The following is a 21,175-nucleotide window of genomic DNA, read 5'->3' on the forward strand; positions in this document are numbered from 1 at the left end:
GGAAGGAAGGGAGAGAGAGAGAGAAAGAGAGAGAGAGAGAGAGAGAGAGAGAGAGAGAGAGAGAAAGAAAGAAAGAAAGAAAGAAAGAAAGAAAGAAAGAAAGAAAGAAAGAAAGAAAGAAAGAAAGAAAGAAAGAAAGAAAGAAAGAAAGAAAGAAAGAAAGAAAGAAAGAAAGAAAAGAAAGAAAGAAAGAAAGAAAACATGCAGTGATTGTATTGCCTCTTTATTAAAATCAAGCACTTCACTCTGCTTTTTCAGGTAGGATTTCTTGGCCTCCTCCTTGACATAATTACTAAAAACCTAGGCTATCTGGTTTTCTAAGCAACAACAGGATGCTAACAAACCATTGTAAACAGGAGACGGGACGTAAGAACTAACACTGGCCAGGCACAGTGGCTCACACCTGTAATCCCAGGACTTTGGAAGGCCGAAGTGGGCAGATCACAAGGTCAGGAGTTCGAGATCAGACTGACCAACATGGTGAAATCTCATCTCTACTAAAAATACAAAAATCAGCCGGGTGTGGTGGCACATGCCTGTAATCCCAGCTGCTTGAACCCAGGACGCAGAAGTTGCAGTGAGCCGAGATCATGCCATTGCACTCCAGCCCGGGTGACAGAGCGAGACTCCATCTCCAAAAAAAAGAAAGAATAAAAGATTCAAATGAATATAATGAACATGTGCCTGAGAGTTTTTTGTTTGTTTCTGTTTGTTTGTTTTAGAGATAGAGTGTCACTGTGTGGCCATGACTGGCCTTGAACTCCTGGGCTCAAGAGATCCTTCTGTATCAGCCGCCCAAGTAGCTGTGACTATAGGCATGTGCCATGGCATGCAACCGTGAATTTTCTTTATGATGACCAAAAGTCACAAAGAAATGGGACTATTCTGTTTAAAAAATCCTTGTTTAGGATTATAAGAAAATATGCAATATATTTTTAGAACACTGTATTATCAGAGTTAAAATGTAAAAGGCTTTAACACTTGAAGTGGTAAAGTTCATTTATTTAGAACCTTCATCTTATTTAGAATCTATCATGGCCCAGTGAAGTGAAATACATGAGGAGTTAACAAAACAGAACTGGTTTTATTTTCCATTTTGGAAGAAAGAACAAAAAGAGTCTTATATACTAAGATTCTAAGGACATACAAGCCCAGTTCTGCAGCCTCAGCCACAGAGATTACTGTAAAAATGCTGATATAAGATGAAAAGACTCAGAGTACATTAAGATAATCAACCCTGCAAAAATAATTAGGAATACTTCCTACTTCAAGATGCATGCTTCCAAGAATATAGGACAATAGCCAAATGTAAAACCATAAAGAAAAAAGTCACTACCAAGGAATAAAATACCTTGTGTAATATTGAAATATTGCAGGACTAAGAAGTCATTTCTAGTAATGATATTCCTTGAATGAGAAGGGATTTTAAAGTCTAAAAGGAGTTTAACATTGCTGAATAACAGAGTTTAGTGGCAGAAAGACTAAGAAATAAGGCTAGCAAGGTGGGTAGAAGCTGGGTCCTAATGGGTTTTATAAAATCATGTTAAGAAGTTTGTACCTTATTATAGGGACAACAGAAAACCATGAAAGGGCTCTAAATAGGGTAGGTATGGCCAAACATGCATTATAGAAAAAAATAGTTACAGAGTGGAGGTTAGTTTGGATGGAAACAAGATTTTAGGAAGTAAGACAAGGTTCGTGCAGTGGTCCAAGTGGGAGACAACATCAGACTAAACTAGGGTGCTAGCAGAAAAGTTGGAAAAAAGTAGATGAATCCAATAGATATGGGAGGTAGAAATGACAAATCTTGGTGATTGAGTCGATCTGGAGAGTAAAGGGTAGAAAACCGGCAAAAATGATTCCAAGTTTCTGGCTTGAGCAACTGAGTACATAGTGGTACCACTGACTAAAACAGGGAAAAAAATGGAAGAGGAATATTTTTGTCTGTTTGTTGTTTGTTTTGTTATGTTTGTTCTTTAGGGTGGGGGAGGGAGATGAAGATAATTAAATACAATGGACATGCTTAGTTTAAGAAGTGTGTGGAATAGCCAAGTGGGCATGTTCAGTAGACAGTTGGATATAGAAGTCTGACATTCAAGAGAAGTCTGGAATGAAGATTGAGATGGGAGTCATTGGCATTTACATATGTAAGGTAACTACATCATAGAAATTGATTAAATCACTCAGGGGATCTGTAGGGTAAGAAGTGTGCCTAGAACAAAACAAGGAAAAACACAAACACCTGAGGGGTGAACAAAAGAAGACTAAAAAAGATCTTTATATCACAAAGGTCTTTGATGTGCCTGTGTAGTATTGTGGAAAAATATTGCAGAAAGCATAGTTGTAAAAGTATAAAGAAAATCAGATGTAGTATTTGCTATTGGTATAATACTATTCTCGGATCCCTTTTACTGGGCCAGTGAAATTATCCTGCAGCTACTTTGGAAAATTACTATCTGTGGAAGGGAGTCGCCTCACCTAAGATGTCTGGAAGACTATGCCTTTCTCCAGGGGATCCACAGGTAAAGACTAATTGAGGTGATAGTACACAAGCCTGGGTCCCTTGCCTCAAGGTAGGACAAATCTTTTAGTGCCATTTATGCCCCATTTCTCCTCATGAGGTCAAATTGAGGCTGCACCTTTGTTTTACTTCTTCTCTTTCCCTATCTTCCTTCCCTTACTTCCTTACAGGTTTCTGTTGAAACTGACCTCTCAATAAATCATTTGCTCAAGAATCCTTGTTTCATACCCTGTTTCTAGAGAACCCAATCAAAATTCCAGAGAATTGTAGTGTCTCTGAAACCAAAGAGAATTATTATTAAACTATATGTTTATATTTTATGCATGTTTCTATGTGTATTTTTATTTCACAATAAAATGAAGTTAAGGGTGGAGAAGTCAACAATATTGGAACGTAAGAACAGACAAGTGTTCATTTCAGCAACGGAACCAACATTGGCCATCTTGGTTGCAGAAGTTGTCTTAGAGTCATTGGATTGGAAGCCAGATGGCAGCAAGTGAATGAATGTGTGAGAGGTAAATAGATGCAATGAAGCATACCACTCCTTCAAGAAATATGGCTATGAATGGGAGTAAATAATTAAGGCAGTATCTGGAGAAAAGATTTTTAAATTTAAGATGAGTTATTCTTAAACATTATCATGTTTAAATGCTAATGAGCCACAGCCAATAAAAAGGAAAAGGTTGAAGATCTAAGAGAGGAGAGATAAAATTGAGAGCAAAAGAACTATTTTTAAGATATTACAGAGGTGATTCAAGCCTGGGCCAGGGTGTTGTCTAAGAAGAAAAAACTTTGAGATCTCTTTCTACTTTGAGAGTCTGAGCCTATGACCTTTTTTCTAAATATAATGTAATGTATAAGTATCAGAGACCAGAGTACTTGGGTTCAACAGGGGAAAAATCCAGAAGTTTTGGTCTGAGGCAAACATTTATCACAGTCTTCTTTCATCCTAAGAGTTAGGGGTTCTTACCCGCCAATGTCCTGCTTCACAAAGTCCCCAGGTTCTTGTCGTCTTGATTCCCCTTGACCAGTGGTTCCAGGGAGAATATTAATCAGGAAAAGAATCCCAAGGCTGGTCACGTAATAGTGACTCATTTGTGTGATTATCATCTTCTTAGGCACAAACTTGGAGAGACCTGTGAGATTCACAGTTTAGATAAGGGATAAGAGGTAGGGAGTAGAAAACAAAGGGCGAGAGGAAAAAGAGGTAAAAAAAGAGAGAAAGAGATGTTATTAAACTCCATTACAGTCATTTAACTTCTCTAGTGTCTAGTTACTCAGTGCTTAATTCAATAGTCCCCTTTTCCCAGCTTGTCAATGCCACCAAAATCACTCCCAATATAACTTTCTGCTAAATATACCCGAGCCCATCCAAGAAAGGATGCATGGAGTAGTGCAAAGAGCCCTAAGTCAGTAATCAGGAGTCTGAAGTTACTGCAATATCTCTTTCCTTGGCTTCACCCCATGTGATTAGGTGAGTCACAGAACTTCCCTCAACTTGGGTTATCTCTTACAATCCAAGATGTTAAAAATATTCTCTCATGTCTTCATTTTATTTCCCTCCAATCCCCTGTTTGATCTTTAGTGTTACAAAGTCCTTTGCCTTGGTTAACTGTGTAATATTGTAGAGAATCCTAGTATCCTAGTGTATTAAGACCTGGAGTCATTTACAGCATTTTTGGGATTGATTCCCATCTTCATAGAGTTAAACAATTTTCCAAAAGATTAAATGGCCCAAAGTGGATAGACTGTTTCCTCTAAATTAGGTTGAGAAAATACTGAATAATGAGACATCATGGCTCTTGAATAAAAATGCAGTATTTCCCCATAAAGAGATATTTGAAAGCAAACTTGTTCCTTTCGATGGGGGCCACAACATAAAGAGAGATCCAAGCCTACTTCCTGACACTGAAATATCTAAGAGGTCAGTAAATTATACTGGTGATAGAATTAGTGATTTGGAATTCCCTATAAGGAAGGGTGTTTTATGAACTCTGGATCCGTGGAGATCTACCCAAGGCATGGGGTTAAGAAAGCAGCCAATAAAGTGATGGTTACTTGCTACCTCTAATTTGTGTGGCTTCTTTGAATATGAGACACTGAGAACTTGAAGGAGACCTAACTCTGACCCAACAACATACCCTTTTTCAGTCATATCAGTGGATTAATTTTCAGAGAAAATGGAGAGATATATAACTGTTTTTTTTTCCAAGAAAGTTTATACAAGAGACCAATATGTAAAACAGATACACATTAAGGAGCTATTCTGGTTGGTGAGATTAAGAACAAAAGTCCTTTTAAATTCATCCCACATGCCTCAAAAAAGCAGCCACTGGATCTATATTAAGCTGTTTTCATGAATCTGGTATAGGCATATGAAAAACTACAACAATGGAGAAGATAGACTTATGACATGATGAAGTGTCAACATTAGAGATAGAGATAATCATAGTATTAGATTGCACCATATGAAATTGCCAATATTTCAAAATTTTGGTTTTACCAAAGAAAGCAATTTCTTATGGTCAACCTAATATATGAGCTGTGACATCCATGGTTCATGAACAATAAAAGAGTTGATGGACATTTTATAGGAGTATACAGGAATGGTACTGTTCCAAAAACCATAGTATATGAGTAAGAAAAGATGGTGCATGATCAGACAACTCTGAGCACAAGTAACTTCCATGGTAAGGGCAGTAACCAAGATATATGCTCAAACATCCACAGTGCTTTAGCAGACCTTAATGTATAATCATATGACAAGAATTAATGCTCAGATAATCATGATACTGAATTGACAACTACTCTACAGGAACAGAGACACTTGGGCTAGGATATGAAGTTCAAATTGTAGAAATAATCCATGGAACATAAGACATAGCCATGATGCATGCTTAGAAAACATGAGTCCATGAATAACGATCCTGGGTGTAGGAGAAGATGGTCATGCTGTGTAAACAAAGAGATCCATAGTGTGTGTTCAGCTATGCTATTCCACTATATCACTATGGATTATGTTCAAATTATCATGGTAGATAAGCAGCTAACTATCACACTAAGAATAGATGGCAATTAAATTCCCATGATTTGGAAAGAGAAAACTAAGACATATACTATGATACATAAAAAAGACAACAGCATTACATGAAATCATAACTAAATAACATGTCTGTGACAGTGAAACAAAGAGCCTTCAAAAATGATCACACATCCATGTAGCTGGAGGCAAATACAGTATATGCATAGACAAACATGATACATGTGAAGAAGCATTTGGTACATCAATTCTTAACCATGATAAATGCACACAGAATATATGTATCATAGAAACCATACTACAGGAATTTAGTGACATAGTTTAGGAGCAGACTACAGTGCTATGGAAGTAGACTACCATGGTGCAGGAACAGAAAAGGTGATGGTCCATGAGTAGGCCGACATGGTCAAAAAATTTTCACTGTGGCAGAAAGGTAAGATATAGTTGCAAGTGAACATAGTGAAGAATTGATATGCTTGGGGTAATGATGACAATAGTGAATAAATAGCTATTTGTAATGTACGAACACACAAATATAATGCACATATCCACGGTGAATAAAATGAAAATTACAGTGAAGGAACATCATACAAATATTCAGACAACCATGATGTACGAGCAGAAAGTAAAACCTAATGCTGGTTTTAATCAAGAAGCCAGGCTATGTTGCAAAAGTAGATAACGATAGTGTATGCTTATATAAGTACAGCACATAAAAAAAAAAAAAAAATGTCCTGTGAGTTTACAGCCAACCATGGCACAAATGCAGATGCCTTTGGTAGGAGCAGATTGGCTATGAAACAGGAGGAGACAACTCTTGTGCAAATTCAGATAATCATGGTGTTAGAGGAGATTATCCATGATACATGAACACATAATCATGACACATGCTCAGGCCATTATAACGTGTACTTGCATGGCCAAATTAGCAAATGATTACCGACAAATTCACCCTACTCAAGAGCTAAAGGAAGGTACAAGGAACAAACAAATAGATGAAAATACCATTTATAAGTTGATGACTTGCAAATTAATATCTTTATTCCAGATATTACCTCTTATTTTTGTATCTAGATATGGGTTCCAGGAGATAACACGTATCTTAAACTCATATTGTAATTCATAAGTAAAACTTAAACCCAGGTTAGGTTCAAGATATCTCTCACAAAGCTCTGTATCTAAATGTCTGAGAGGCATCTTAAACATAACATTTTCAAATCTGAAGTTCAGATATCCACCCCCACACATATATAGACCTGGTCCTGTGCAGTATTTCCTATCTCAAGTAATAGTGACTCCGCACTTCCAATTGCTCTGATTGAAACTCTAATGTCATTCTTAACTCCTCTTTAATGTTCATACCACACATCTGATCTATTAACAAGTCTCATTGGCATTCCATTCAAAAGGAAATATATCCAAAATAAAGCCACTGATCATTACCTCTGTTGCTACCACTCTAGCTTGTCATATTTTGTCAAGATCATTGTAAAAGCTTCTTAACTGTTTTTTCTGCCTCTGTCCTTGCTCCCCTAGAGTCTGTACCCTACACAGTGGGCAGAGGGAACTTTTAAAGTGTTTAAGGCAGACAATTTCTTCCTTCTGCTCAAAATCCTCCCATTTCTTCCCATTTCAAAAGCCTCACTCTCTTAGCATTTTTTGAGAATACATTATATTATTAACTCTAGTCACCATGCTGTACAAGAAATCTCTTGAACTTATTCCTCCTATATAACTGAAATTTTGTATCCTTGGGTCAACATCTACCCACACCAGCCCACACCTTCCAGCCCCTGATAACAACCATTCTACTCTCTGTTTCTATGAAATCACTTTTTTAGATTACTCTACATATAAGTGGCATCATGAGGTATCTGTCTTTCTCTCTATGCCTTATTTCACTTAACATAATGTACTCTAGGGTCATCCATGTTGTCACAAATGACAATATTTCACTCTTTTTGAAGGCTGAATAATACTCCATTGTGTATACATACCACATTTTCTTTATCCATTAATGCATTAACAGACATTTAGGTTGATTTCATATCTTGGTTATTGTGAATAATGCTGCATTAACATGGAAGTGCATATATCTCTTCAACATACTAATTTAATATCCTTTGGATATATAACCAGTAGTGAGATTGCTGAATCATATAACTCTAGTCTCGCTCTGTTGCCCAGGCTGGAGTGCAGTGGTGTGATCTCAGCTCACTGCAAGCTCCACCTCCCGGGTTCACGCCATTCTCCTGCCTCAGCCTCCCAAGTAGCTGGGACTACAGGTGCCCGCCACCACGCCCAGCTAATTTTTTGAATTTTTAGTAGAGACGGGGTTTCACCATGTTAGCCAGGATGGTCTCGATCTCCTGACTTCATGATCTGCCCATCTTGGCCTCCCAAAGTGCCGGGATTACAGGCGTGAGCCACTGCACCTGGCCCTATTTTTAATTTTTTTTTGAGAGAACTCCATATTGTTTTCTGTAATGGCTGTGCTAATGTGCATTCCCACCAACAGTGTGTGAAGGTCCCTTTTCTCCACATCCTCTCTAACATGATTGGTCTTTTTGATAATGCCCAATCTAACAGGTGTGAGGTGATTTACATTTCCTTTAAGATTAGTGATATTGAGAATTTTATCATATACCTATTGATCATTTGTATGTGTCACCATAAAAATTATGACTACAAGAGAGAATGCATATGCTAATTAGCTGGATTTTGTCATTCCACAATGTGTATATACCTTGAAACATCATGTTGTACATGGTAAATCCTTGCAATTTTATCTGTCAATTAATAAATAAATAAATATATGATCTACAAGGTCCTACATGATCTATCTCCAAATAGCTGGTTAGTCTCATCCCCTACTACCCTCCTGTCTCACACACTCCACTTCAGCCACTGTGGCCTCCTTCGCTGCTCATGAAATATGTCAGGTATGCTCCTGCACCAGGGCCTTTGCACCTGCTATCACCTCTACCTGGGATGTTCTTCCATCCAATTTTCACATAATTTGTTCCCTCACTTCCTTCATAGCGTTATTAAAATATCATCTTTTCATTGAGGGCTTCCCTGGCCACCCTATCTAAAATTTCAAGCCTTCCACACATTCCTCATAGATCCTATGCAGTTGTCTGCCCTATTTTTCTTCCTTGTTTCTCATATAGAAAAGTTCAATGGGGATGAGGATTTTGGTTTTTTTTTTAAATCAGAGATGTATGCGTAATGCATAGAAGAATATCTGACAAATAATGAGTACTTAATAAATAGTGAATAAATGAATTTAGGTCACATTCCTAAATAAGGAAAATTGGTTAAGAAGGATAAGGTGTAGGATGGGCTTTGGAACCTGCAAGACTGAGAGGTTACTGGCCACTACCAAATACTAGTTGTGTTAGGCTTTAATGAGCTACTTCTTCAATAAAAAATAGGGATAACATCCATCTTGTAAAGGTTTTAAATATTATATAAGATAACATGTGTAAAATGCCTAGTTAAACACCTGCCAATGGTATAAGTCTTCTGATAAGTCTGGTCCAAAGACAAATTCATTTTATCACATTTGAGCACCCGCTATGTACAAGGTACCAATATAACCAATAATTCTATTGGAATTTCCTAAAATTTCTTTATTTCAGTACCTAGAAACCACCAGATACTGACATTATGCTTACAGATGTCCCTGTTTGGATGACATGAGGACTGTCTGCCAGAACTTTACCTGAACAAAGTCATTCCACGTGTTGCTACCCAGAGACTACAAAGCCAACTCTGCCATTTGTTTGTCACAATTTGTCAGCAGAGTTTCACTTAAGATCATCTAATTCCACCTAGCCTCAAAGCACTGTCATTCATAAAGGTTTTGGAGACAAAAACATCTTAGTTTCAATTCTGGATATACCACATAGAAATTTGAAATCGGGCTGGTTATTTGACTCAAAATTCTAATCCAAATAATGGATTAATTCATCCATTCTTGCTATAAGAATTAAATAATCTAATTCATATACAGCATTAGTCTTAAGCTTGACATATAGTAAACTCTGGTCACTGTAAACTGCAGGTCTATTATTTGACCTCTTTTCCTCCAATGAGCCTCAGTTCTACCCTAAACTAGTTGTCCCTTCCATAGCCATATCCTAAGACTTGTCATTACAAATCCATGATCTCTAATCACTCTCTGACCACATATTTCCAACATTTTTCATCTAGTGCCTTCATACTGTCAATTCTTCTACCCACATCCACCCACTCCACCCCACTCCACGAATTTCTAATCTATTGATCTTACAATCTTTGAATTGCTCATCATCATCTTCATGTTCTCATTTACTTTCTTACCCTGCTTGGATAACATACATAGTCCATAATTAAAATCAGTATAATCATTCTCTGGTATACACCCTGAATACACTTGTATCTCTCATACTCTATTGTACCTGCCTGGAAAAACATAAACCTTAGTCAAATCCAACTCTCCATCTACGAATAAGCACCTTAATATATCCGGAAAAATCTGCATAATGCCTGACTGGCCTCTCTTTAATTTTTCTTCAACATACTTCAATGCCCCACAATCCTTTTGCACTTGCCAAACCAACTCACTCTCCCACTCTCAGAGATAACTAATATTTTACTTTCTTTTCTCTCTAGGAGAGGAAATAACTCTTTTCCCAGAATCTCTGCAAATAGCTTTGCTTCTTATCTTACCAAGCAATCAAAAGACAATGCTCTCTTATTCCTAATATCAACTATACCAACCTACCAGAATGTCAGCCACATACTTTAACCTTTTCCCTGTTACCAGGAGTGTCTGCTCCTATCTAATGCGAGCACCCCTACACATGCCCTGGGTCCCATTTCCTGTCTCCTGGTCAAATATATTATTTAGTTATTTTCTCATCTCTCCCACACTGGTCAGTTTGTCATTCTGTACTGGCTCATTCCTTGCAGCATAAAAGTGATGCAATATCTTCGATCATTTTGAAAAAAATAAATGATCCCTTGACCTGATATTCCTCCAACCCTTTCTCAATTTTTCTACCTGCCTTTTATAGTAACCCATTTCAATAATTATCTCTATCTCAACTTCCTCAGCAATCATTCCCTTATGCTATCTATATTAATCAAGTAATTTCATCTATCACTCCACTGAATCCACTCTTAGTATTAATTCATTCAAAATTTATGGAGTATCATCTATGTACCAGGCACCATTCTAAGTTCTAGGAATACAGCAGTGAACAAAACAGCCCAAAAGTGAATCTATGAAGAAAAAGAAGAACATGGGACCAAGGACTCTTCTCTCACATATCAAAGCCATCCCTATCCAATCCACATCCATACTTTGATTTCTCTCTTCCATGCCCTATATTCAAACTATCAGCTTATCTTGTTGATTTTGGAACAGATCCAGACTCTGACCACTTCTCACTACTTTCATTGCCCCCTAGATGTTCAAAACCACCCCCATGACTGCAATGAATGGCTAACTTCTCTCTCTCTGCTGCAACTCTTGCCCCCTCATAGTCCATTCTCTGGACAGTGGTTAAAATGAGGGTTTTTTAGAAAAATATATATGTAAGTCAGACTCACTCTCTTCTCAAACTTTCCCAGTGGATATTTTCGGAATCCTAAGTACTTGCCGTGACCTATAAGAATCTACTTTGTTTGACCACTGGTTACCTCTGAAACCTCACCTCTTTCTACTTTCGGTCTCCCCTACTCATACCAATTCACACTTGTTTTCCTAATATTCCTTGAAAACACCCAGCCTTAAGGGACTTTGAACTTGCTCTTTCCTCATCATAAATGCTTTTCCTATATATCTCTCTGCCTCCTTATCCAATTCCACTTTCTTATGGGATATATGACTACCCAAAATTACATTATGTACTTACTTATTTCCATTTCTCCCACTGGATATAAGCTTCATTAGTTCAGGAAATTAACTCTAACTCTGGGCCATAGAGTAGAGTCTAGCACATGACTGTTACTCATGTGTGGCCTGTGCATACTCCCATATATTACAAATAAAATATTAGTAGGAAAAAAAAGAGTGAATTTTTTCATGAGTTCATGATCACATGAACTCTGGGCATCCTTTTCTTCTCAGAGATATAATCTCAAGACTATCTTTCTTTTCTAAAACCTTTCCCCCATGCCCTTTTAATCCTTCATTTTATGGAAAGTAAATTCTTCTATGCTCTCAACTTTTTTTTTTTATTATTATACTTTAAGTTCTAGGGTACATGTGCACAACATTCAGGTTTGTTACATATGTATACATGTGCCATGTCGGTGTGCTGCACCCATTAACTCGTCATTTACATTAGGTATATCTCCTAATGCTATCCCTCCCCCCTCCCCCTCCCCACAATAGGACCCGGTGTGTGATGTTCCCCTTCCCGAGTCCAAGTGATCTCATTGTTCAATTCCCACCTATGAGTGAGAACATGCGGTATTTGGTTTTCTGTTCTTGTGATAGTTTGCTGAGAATGATGGTTTCCAGCTGCATCCATGTCCCTACAAAGGATATGAACTCATCCTTTTTTATGGCTGCATAGTATTCCATGGTGTATATGTGCCACATTTTCTTAATCCAGTCTGTCACTGATGGACATTTGGGTTGATTCCAAGTCTTTGCTATTGTGAATAGTGCCGCAATAAACATACGTGTGCATGAGTCTTTATAGCAGCATGACTTATAATCCTTTGGGTATATCCCCAGTAATGGGATGGCTGGGTCAAATGGTATTTCTAGTTCTAGATCCTTGAGGAATCGTCACACTGTTTTCCACAATGGCTGAACTAGTTTACAGTCCCACCAACAGTGTAAAAGTGTTCCTATTTCTCCACATCCTCTCCAGTACCTGTTGTTTCCTGATTTTTTAATGATTGCCATTCTAACTGGTGTGAGATGGTATCTCATTGTGGTTTTGATTTGCATTTCTCTGATGGTGAATGATGATGAGCATTTTTTCATGTGTCTGTTGGCTGTATGAATGTCTTCTTTTGAGAAACGTCTGTTCATATCCTTTGCCCACTTTTTGATGGAGTTGTTTGTTTTTTTCTTGTAAATTTGATTGAGTTCTTTATAGGTTCTGGATATTAGCCCTTTGTCAGATGAGTAGATTGCAAAACTTTTCTCCCATTCTGTAGGTTGCCTGTTCACTCTGATGGTAGTTTCTTTTGCTGTGCAGAAGCTCTTTAGTTTAATTAGATCCCATTTGTCAATTTTGGCTTTTGTTGCCGAAAGGAAAACTCTTCCGTTCTCTTTGCCTTAAATAAATTGGGCTTTATATTGAAGACACTACTTCACTAACTTTCCTCTGAAGTGTGGCCTGTGCATACTCCCATATATTATGCAACTGAGAGACAAGATGAGAAGTATCTCGTTTTTTCAATGCCACATTGAAATCATGCCTCGTCTATGCAAGTGCACCACAGTCCTTCTTACTTGAGGTTCATGCCTCCTATCTGTATCACTCTCTGCCTTTCAATCTTGTATCTGCCTCCTTGTAGCCTCCCCACATTGATTTGGAAACTATGCTCAGTTCATACTTTTATCTTTTTGTGGCTTTTCTGTATACTATTTTTTTCTTCAACTTTTAAATTCCAGGGTACATGTGCAGGATGTGCAGGTGTGTTACATAGGTAAACATGTGCCATGATAGTTTGCTGCACAGATCAACCCATCACCTAAGTATTAAGCCTAGAATTCATTAGGTATTCTTCTTGATGCTCTTCTTCCCCCCACCCACTGTGGACAGGCCTCAGTGTATGTTGTTCCTCCCAATGTATGCAATGAACATAAACGTGCATGTATCTTTATAATAAAGTGATTTATATTCCTTTAGGTATATACCCAGAAGTGGGATTGCTGGGTCAAATGGTATTTCTGCTTCTAGATCTTTGAGGAATTGCCACACTGTCTTCCACAATGGTTGAACTAATTACATTCCCATCAGCAGTGTAAAAGTATTCCTTTTCCTCTGCAACTTCACCAGCATCTATTGCTTCTTGACTTTTTAGTAATCGCCATTCTGACTGGCATAAGATGGTATCTCAAAGTAGTTTTTATTTGCATTTCTCTTTTTTTATTAGTATTATGCTTTAAGTTCTAGGGTACATGTGCAAAACATGCAGGTTTGTTACATATGTAAACATGTCGTGTTGGTCTGCTGCACCCATTAACTCGTCATTTACATTAGGTATTTCTCCTAATGCTATCCCTCCCCCATCCCCCACCCCACAACAGACTCCAGTGTGTGATGTTCCCTGCCGTGTGTCCAAGTATTCTCATTGTTCAACTCTCACCTATGAGTGAGAACATGCGGTGTTTGGTTTTCTGTCCTTGGGATAGTTTGCTAAGAATGTTGGTTTCCAGCTTCATCCATGTCACTACAAAGGACATGAACTCATCCTTTTTTATGGCTGCATAATATTCCATGGTATATATGTGCCACATTTTCTTAATCCAGTCTATCACTGATGGACATTTGCATTTCTCTAATGATCAGTTATGCTGAGCATTTTTTCATATGTTTGTTGGCCACATGAATGTATTGTGAGACGTGTCTGTTCATGTCCTTTGCCCACTTCTTAAACGGGATTTTTTGCTTGTAAATTTGTTTGATTCCTTGTAGAGTCTATATAGTTAACCTTTGTCAGATGGATAGATTGCAAACATTTTCTCCCATTCTGTAGGTTGTCTGTTCACTCCGATGATAGTTTCTTTTGTTGTGGAGAAGCTCTTTAGTTTAATTAGATATCATTTGTCAATTTTTTTTTTCTTTGAGATGGAGTCTTGCTCTGTCACCCAGGCTGGAGTGCAGTGGTATGATCTCCACTCACTGCAAGCTCTGCCTCCCGGGTTCACGTGTTCTCCTGCCTCAGCCTCCTGAGTAGCTGGGACTACAGGCACGTGCCAACACGCCTGGATAATTTTTTGTATTTTTAGTAGAGACAAGTTTCACTGTGTTAGCCAGGATGGTCTCGATCTCTTGACCTCATGATCCGTCCATCTTGGTCTCCCAAAGTGTTGGGATTACAGGCGTGAGCCACCGCGCTCGGCCCAATTTTTGCTTTTGTTGCAATTGCTTTTGATGTTTTTGTCATGAAATGTTTGCCTGTGCCTATATCCTGAATGGTATTACCTAGATTTTCTTCTAGGATTTTCTTCATTTTATAATTTTTGGTTTTACATTTAAGTCTTTAATCCATCCTGAGTTAATTTTTGTATAAGGTGTAAGGAAGGGGTCCAGTTTCAGTTTTCTGCATATGGCTAGCCAGTTCTCCCAGCACTGTTTATTAAATAGGAAATCCTTTCCCCATTTCTTGTTTTTGTCAAGTTTGTCAAAGATCAGATTATTGTAGGTGTGTGGTCTTTTCCCTGAGTTCTCTTTTCTGTTCCATTGGTCTATGTGTCTGCTCTTGTGTCAGTACCACGTTCACGGATAGGAAGAATCAATACCATAAAAATGGCCATACTGCCCCAAGTAATTTATATTCCCATTAAACTATCACTGATATTCTTCACATAATTAGAAAAAAACTATTTTAAAATTAATATGGAACCAAAAAAGAGCCCGAATAGTTAATCCTAAGCAAAAAGAACAAAGTTGGAGGCATCACACTACTCCACTTCAAACTATACTACAAGGCTACAATAACCAAAGTTTATGCATTTCATGTCCCTCCATCATTTTCAGTATTTCACTGTTTGTGTAGATAATATATCTATCAGTTATTTGATCTGCACAATCTCTATGATTTTCTCTTCCATTCAATCACACCCTGTATCTTATGCATAATTGCTCCTATATCACAAATATTAAACTATGGTATTTGATGTTTGACCTTATTCTGTTATTCTTCTAGTTTATAAACTTTTACTCCTACTCCACTTGCTCTTTGAAATTAGTGTTCTAGTCTTTTGATCCTTTCATTGCCACCCAGGCTCTTGGGCTTGCCTAGTGTTACTTCCTTTCATTTCAAGGCTGGATCCAAAGTAATTTACTTGGACTACTCTTTCAGCACCTTGTTTATATGACCTTCCACTGTATTTGCCTAGAAACCCTACTTGGGATCAATCCGCAAAGAATCTGTTTTCTCGTAGACTGATGAAAGCAGCTGAAGAAAATCCCACAATAAATCCATTATTTCCAATACCAGCATTCTTCAATAATCCTTCAATTTGTCATAAACCAGTCCTCTTCTCTATTCCTCTCAAATCTTTTAAACCTTTGTCATTCTTCTCAAGTTGCCTATTTAAGGAAACTAGTATATTCTTTCAGTAAAAAGTCAAGATGATCAGAAGAGACAAACCACCCATATTAGACACTAGCTAATTATTAGTGCTGCATTCATATCTCCTTGGATCTCTTCACCAGTTTCATACACCCTGACTCCAATGAGCCTTCCCTCCCAAAAGGCAGCATCTGCATTTCTTTGTCTGAGGATTAGAGCTGTCCTCAGGTTGCTGAAACTAACTTTTGCCTGTGCACATTGACAATCAGAATTGCCTGAGAATTTGAGTTTCCAAACTAGGGCAGCCCTAAACCAAGACTGACAGATACAGAAGTACAAATAATACAGCTCTCTGATAGGGACAACACTGAGGTGTGACCCACATAGTTTCCATGGTACTTTGCTTGATACATTACCCTTGCTTGGCCACCCTCACTTCCTTGCCTCACTTCCCAAAACTGTTTTATTTTTTTTTTTTTCTGGAAACACTTCCCAAGAAGCTACCTTCATATGAATCCTAATCTCAGAGCCTGCCTGTGTGAAACCCAGTTTAAGGCATCAGCTTGTCTCAACCTACAAAATTAACTCACTTTTATATTTATCCTTACTTTTTCTTTTTGTTTCAGAAAATGAGGTGAACCTTCCCTATCTTAGGATAATCTCTCAACCTAAGCTCCTGACCTCATCAACTTTTTTCCTTTCCATCAACTCTCTTTCTTGACTGTATCTTAAATCTCTTGTTCTCTAATGACTCCTTTCTCTTAGACTATAAACATAACAAAGTTGCTTCCACTGTAAGAGAAATTCTACCAATATGTTTCTTTCTAGCTGTTATCTTCTTTCCTTTATCAATCAAGTTTCTTGAACTAGTAATTTATATTTGTTTACTACAGCTTAATTGTCTTCTGTTTATTTTTTAATCATCTACATTCTGCCTTCTTCCTTATTGAATTTAATGTTACCAATCTAATTACACTGCAGTTCTGTCTACATCTATTCAATATTTTTGTGGATTTCTATACGGATACCGCTAATTTGGGGCTCTTGCCTCAGAGTTAACACAACTGAAAATATATCACCTCTAAAATTCTCATTAAAAGAGACAGGAATAACAGAAAACAGTGGGTGGAAGGAAGTTTGATTGTCAATAACAATGGAAAAAAGGCAAAAATCCAATGTCTAAAAGGGAATTTGATTATATACATTGCTATTGAGAATGGATTCAGATAAACATTCTTGTACTATACAACACATGTTTCATCTTCTAAAAATACCCGAAGACTGTTAGGAAAAGACAAACCAATGTCACATAAACACCGTAATTTAGAAATCTAGGTGCTGAACTAGCAAAAAATGTATGTGGTCATTCCATGATATATTTTGTACTGTACTCTTCTGTGAGGTATATATAAGTATAGTTGCTATTCTTTACCCATCCCCACTATTAGCAATAACTCATAAAACCTTCTGCTTTCAATAATAATACTGCCAACTAAATAAAATAAAAACTTATAAATAAAAGATAAATGAAAGAAATTGGGTTGTTGATGTAAATTAACACAGCACTCAGTTTGCAATGATTAAGCTGACAAACATGAAGACAGATTCAAACATCATAATTAACACAACTGAATAAACAGAAATTGAAATTTGTTCTCTAAATAACACCATCTCAAGAATAATTAAGGCAGCAAAACTATAAAGCAAAACTTTATTTTGGGGAGAATAAACCCAAAACTGTATAGACGGATAAATTAATAAATGGCCATTACTCAATGTCTTTATGATTAAATAAGACAGAAAGAAAAACAACCTCAGGAAATTAAAAAATAAAAAAATAAAAACAGCAATCCAAGGAAAAGAGAAAATAAATACAGAGCTACCAAACCATGTTGTAGTTTTGACAGCCTCATAGAGCAAGCAGTGAATAAACGAAAGCCTAGAATTTTCAAGTGGTGTGGAGTCTGACCACACACATGAACACACATACACACAAATACATGCTACAATTTCAGATTATCGATGAATCAGAAGCAAGCCTATATATCTTCTTCAAATCCCAGGAGACTGCAAGAGAGTTGCTTTAGTTTGAACAGGGCATAGAGAAATTAAGGCAAATAAAACAGACAAAATGATCCCCCTGCAAAAGCATTTAAACCACAAGCAGGCCTCTCTTACTCTCCTAAGTTTGCAACTCAAATCCACATTAATGTTTGATCCAATAAATCTCAAGTCATGAATTTAATTTAAAGTACCTGCAAATTGTGCCTCAAGTGACCTGCAGAAGCAAACATAAATCGATCACTAGAAAATGATATTTTTGTATTAGGCTTTGGGAAACCCCCATAAATAATTTTTCAGAGACATTGGTCAGTATACAGAGAAAGATCACTAAAACAAGGAATCTAGGCACAATGAGAGAGAAACAACAGAAACAGCTAGAGCAGAAAGCAAATCCCCATACTTCAGATATTGAATTTATCAGGTGCATATTACATAAAAGGTTTAGGACCTCTACCAAAAGAAGTTTAAAATATCTGCAGAGAACAGGACATTTAAACAATAAACTAGATGATTTTATTAAAGAATCAAATACAACTTACAGATACAAAAACTTTAGAAAGTAAAGTGTGTGTATTACTAAAACACCCACTAAATCTAAATAAAAATAGATTGTAAGTCTTCTATATTAGAAGAGGAGAAAAAATGATTTTAAAGCTATCAATCCAAATATGAAATAAATAAATGAAAAAAAAGACACAGAAAGGAAAATGAACATAAAATGGGCAAGCTAAATAAAAAGCATTAAAAGAAGATGATAGCTTCAAGTCCAGATATATCAGCGATGTTTTTATTTTATTTTATTTTATTTATTTATTTATTTATTTTATTATATTTTAAGTTCTAGGGTACATGTGCATAACGTGCAGGTTTGTTACATATGTAAACTTATGCCATGTTGGTGTGCTGCACCCATCAACTCGTCAGCACCCATCAATTCATCATTTATATCATGTATAACTCCCGAATGCACTCCCTCCCTCCTCCCCCCTCCCCATAATAGGCCCCAGTGCGTGATGTTCCCCTTCCCGAGTCCAAGTGATCTCATTGTTCAGTTTTTTTTTTTTTTTTTGAGCCGGAGTCTCGCTCTGCCGCCCAGGCTGGAGGCGCAGTGGTGCGATCTTGGCTCACTGCAAGCTCCACCTCCCAGGTTCACGTCATTCTCCTGCCTCAGCCTCCCGAGTAGCTGGGACTACAGGCACCCGCCACCTTTCCCGGCTAACTTTTTGTATTTTTTAGTAGAGACGGGTTTCACCATGTTAGCCAGGTTGATCTCCATCTCCTGACCTCGTGATCCGCCCACCTCCGCCTCCCAAAGTGCTGGGATTACAGGCGTGAGCCACTGCGTCCGGCCTGCACCGTGTTTTACATGTAAAGGAACTAAAGGCTCCAGTGCAAATAAAAAAGGTATCAGATAAGATTAAAAGTTATTAAAACTAAATAAACTACATATTGTTTATGAGTCATATATAAAACAGAAAACAGAAAAGTTGACAGTATATATGTTGTGTAATTATTAACCAAAAAATCATCTATAATAACAAGAAATAAAGACTTTTATGTGAAAGGTTTTACTAGAAATAATGAGAAAAAAGGTTCAACTTATAAGGCAGATATAATAAATTTCTATACACCTAATAATGAAGATTCAAAATATATAAAGCAAAAATTAACAAAACTACAAAAAACATAAATGTCTCTCATCATAACATATCTCTTTCAGAAATTAACATATTAGAGAGATTAGAGAAGTTAGGACAGATATAGAAGAGTTGAACGAGATCGAATAACAAACCTGACCTCATGGAAATATGGAGAATACCATACCCATCGATGGCAAAAGAAAATACACATTTAAAAAACCTCACTAGATATATTTACAAAAATGTACAACACTATAAAGAAAATCACAAAAAATTTCAATGATTAAAATAATACAGGATATATTATCCTACCACATGCAATTAAGGTAGAAATTAGTAATTACATGATAATGATAACATTGATAAGTGGTTAAAAATTAAGAAACACGGGGCAGAGCAAGATGGCCGAATAGGAACACCTCCAGTCTCCAACTCCCAGCGACAGCGACACAGAAGACTGGTGATTTCTGCATTTCAACTGAGGTACTGAGGACATCTCACTAGGGAGTGCCGGACAATCGGTGCTGGTCAGCTGCTGCAGCCTTACCAGCGAGAGCTGAAGCAGGGCGAGGCATCGCCTCACCTGGGAAGTGCAAGGGGGAAGGGAATCCCTTTTCCTAGCCAGGGGAACTGAGACACACAACACCTGGAAAATCGGGTAACTCCCACCCCAATACCATGCTTTAAGCAACGGGCACACCAGAAGAATATATCCCTCACCTGGCCGGGAGGGTCCCACGCCCACGGAGCCTCCCTCATTGTTAACACAGCAGTCTGCGGGGATCTAACCGCAAGGCAGCAGCGAGGCTGGGGGAGGGGCGCCCGCCATTGCTGAGGCTTAAGTAGGTAAACAAAGCCACTGGGAAGCTCGAACTGGGTGGAGCTCACAGCAGCTCAAGGAAACCTGCCTGTCTCTATAGACTCCACCTCTGGGGGCAGGGCTCAGCTAAAAAACAACAGGGGAAACAGCAGAGGCCTGAGCAGAGGCGAAGGACTGTCTGACAGCTTTGAAGAGAGCAGTGGATCTCCCAACACGGAGGTTGAGATCTGAGAACGGACAGACTGCCTGCTCAAGTGGATCACTGACCCCTGAGTAGCCTACCTGGGAGACATCCCCCACTAGGGGCAGTCTGACACCCCACACCTCACAGGGTGGAGTACACCCCTGAGAGGAAGCTTCCAAAGTAAGAATCAGACAGGTACACTCGCTGTTCAGCAATATTCTATTTTCTGCAACCTCTGCTGCTGATACCCAGGCAAACAGGGTCTGGAGTGGACCTCAAGCAATCTCCAACAGACCTATAGCTGAGGGTCCTGACTGTCAGAAGGAAAACTATCAAACAGGAAGGACACCTATACCAAAACCCCATCAGTACGTCACCATCATCAAAGACCAGAGACAGATAACACCACAAAGATGGGGAAAAAGCAGGGCAGAAAAGCTGGAAATTCAAAAAATAAGAGCACATCTCCCCCTGCAAAGGAGCGCAGCCCATCACCAGCAACGGATCGAAGCTGGTCAGAGAATGACTTTGACGAGATGAGAGAAGAAGGCTTCAGTCCATCAAACTTCTCAGAGCTAAAGGAGGAATTACGTACCCAGTGCAAAGAAACTAAAAATCTTGAAAAAAGAGTGGAAGAATTGACAGCTAG

General features: G+C 38.0%; 1 protein-coding gene across 1 annotated transcript in view; it reads right to left on the reverse strand.

The window, feature by feature from the left end:
- The window catches only part of GABRA3 (gamma-aminobutyric acid type A receptor alpha3 subunit), a 338,987-nt gene that overhangs the window by 217,750 nt on the left and 100,062 nt on the right, over positions 1-21,175 (reverse strand). The window contains exon 2 of the mRNA XM_030934036.1: positions 3,492-3,657. Coding sequence (XP_030789896.1) covers positions 3,492-3,631 — 140 coding nt within the window. The 5' untranslated portion in view covers positions 3,632-3,657. The remainder of the gene's footprint in view (positions 1-3,491; positions 3,658-21,175) is intronic.

The sequence above is a fragment of the Rhinopithecus roxellana genome, chromosome 7 (genome assembly GCF_007565055.1).
Source record: "Rhinopithecus roxellana isolate Shanxi Qingling chromosome 7, ASM756505v1, whole genome shotgun sequence".
NCBI lineage: Eukaryota > Metazoa > Chordata > Mammalia > Primates > Cercopithecidae > Rhinopithecus > Rhinopithecus roxellana.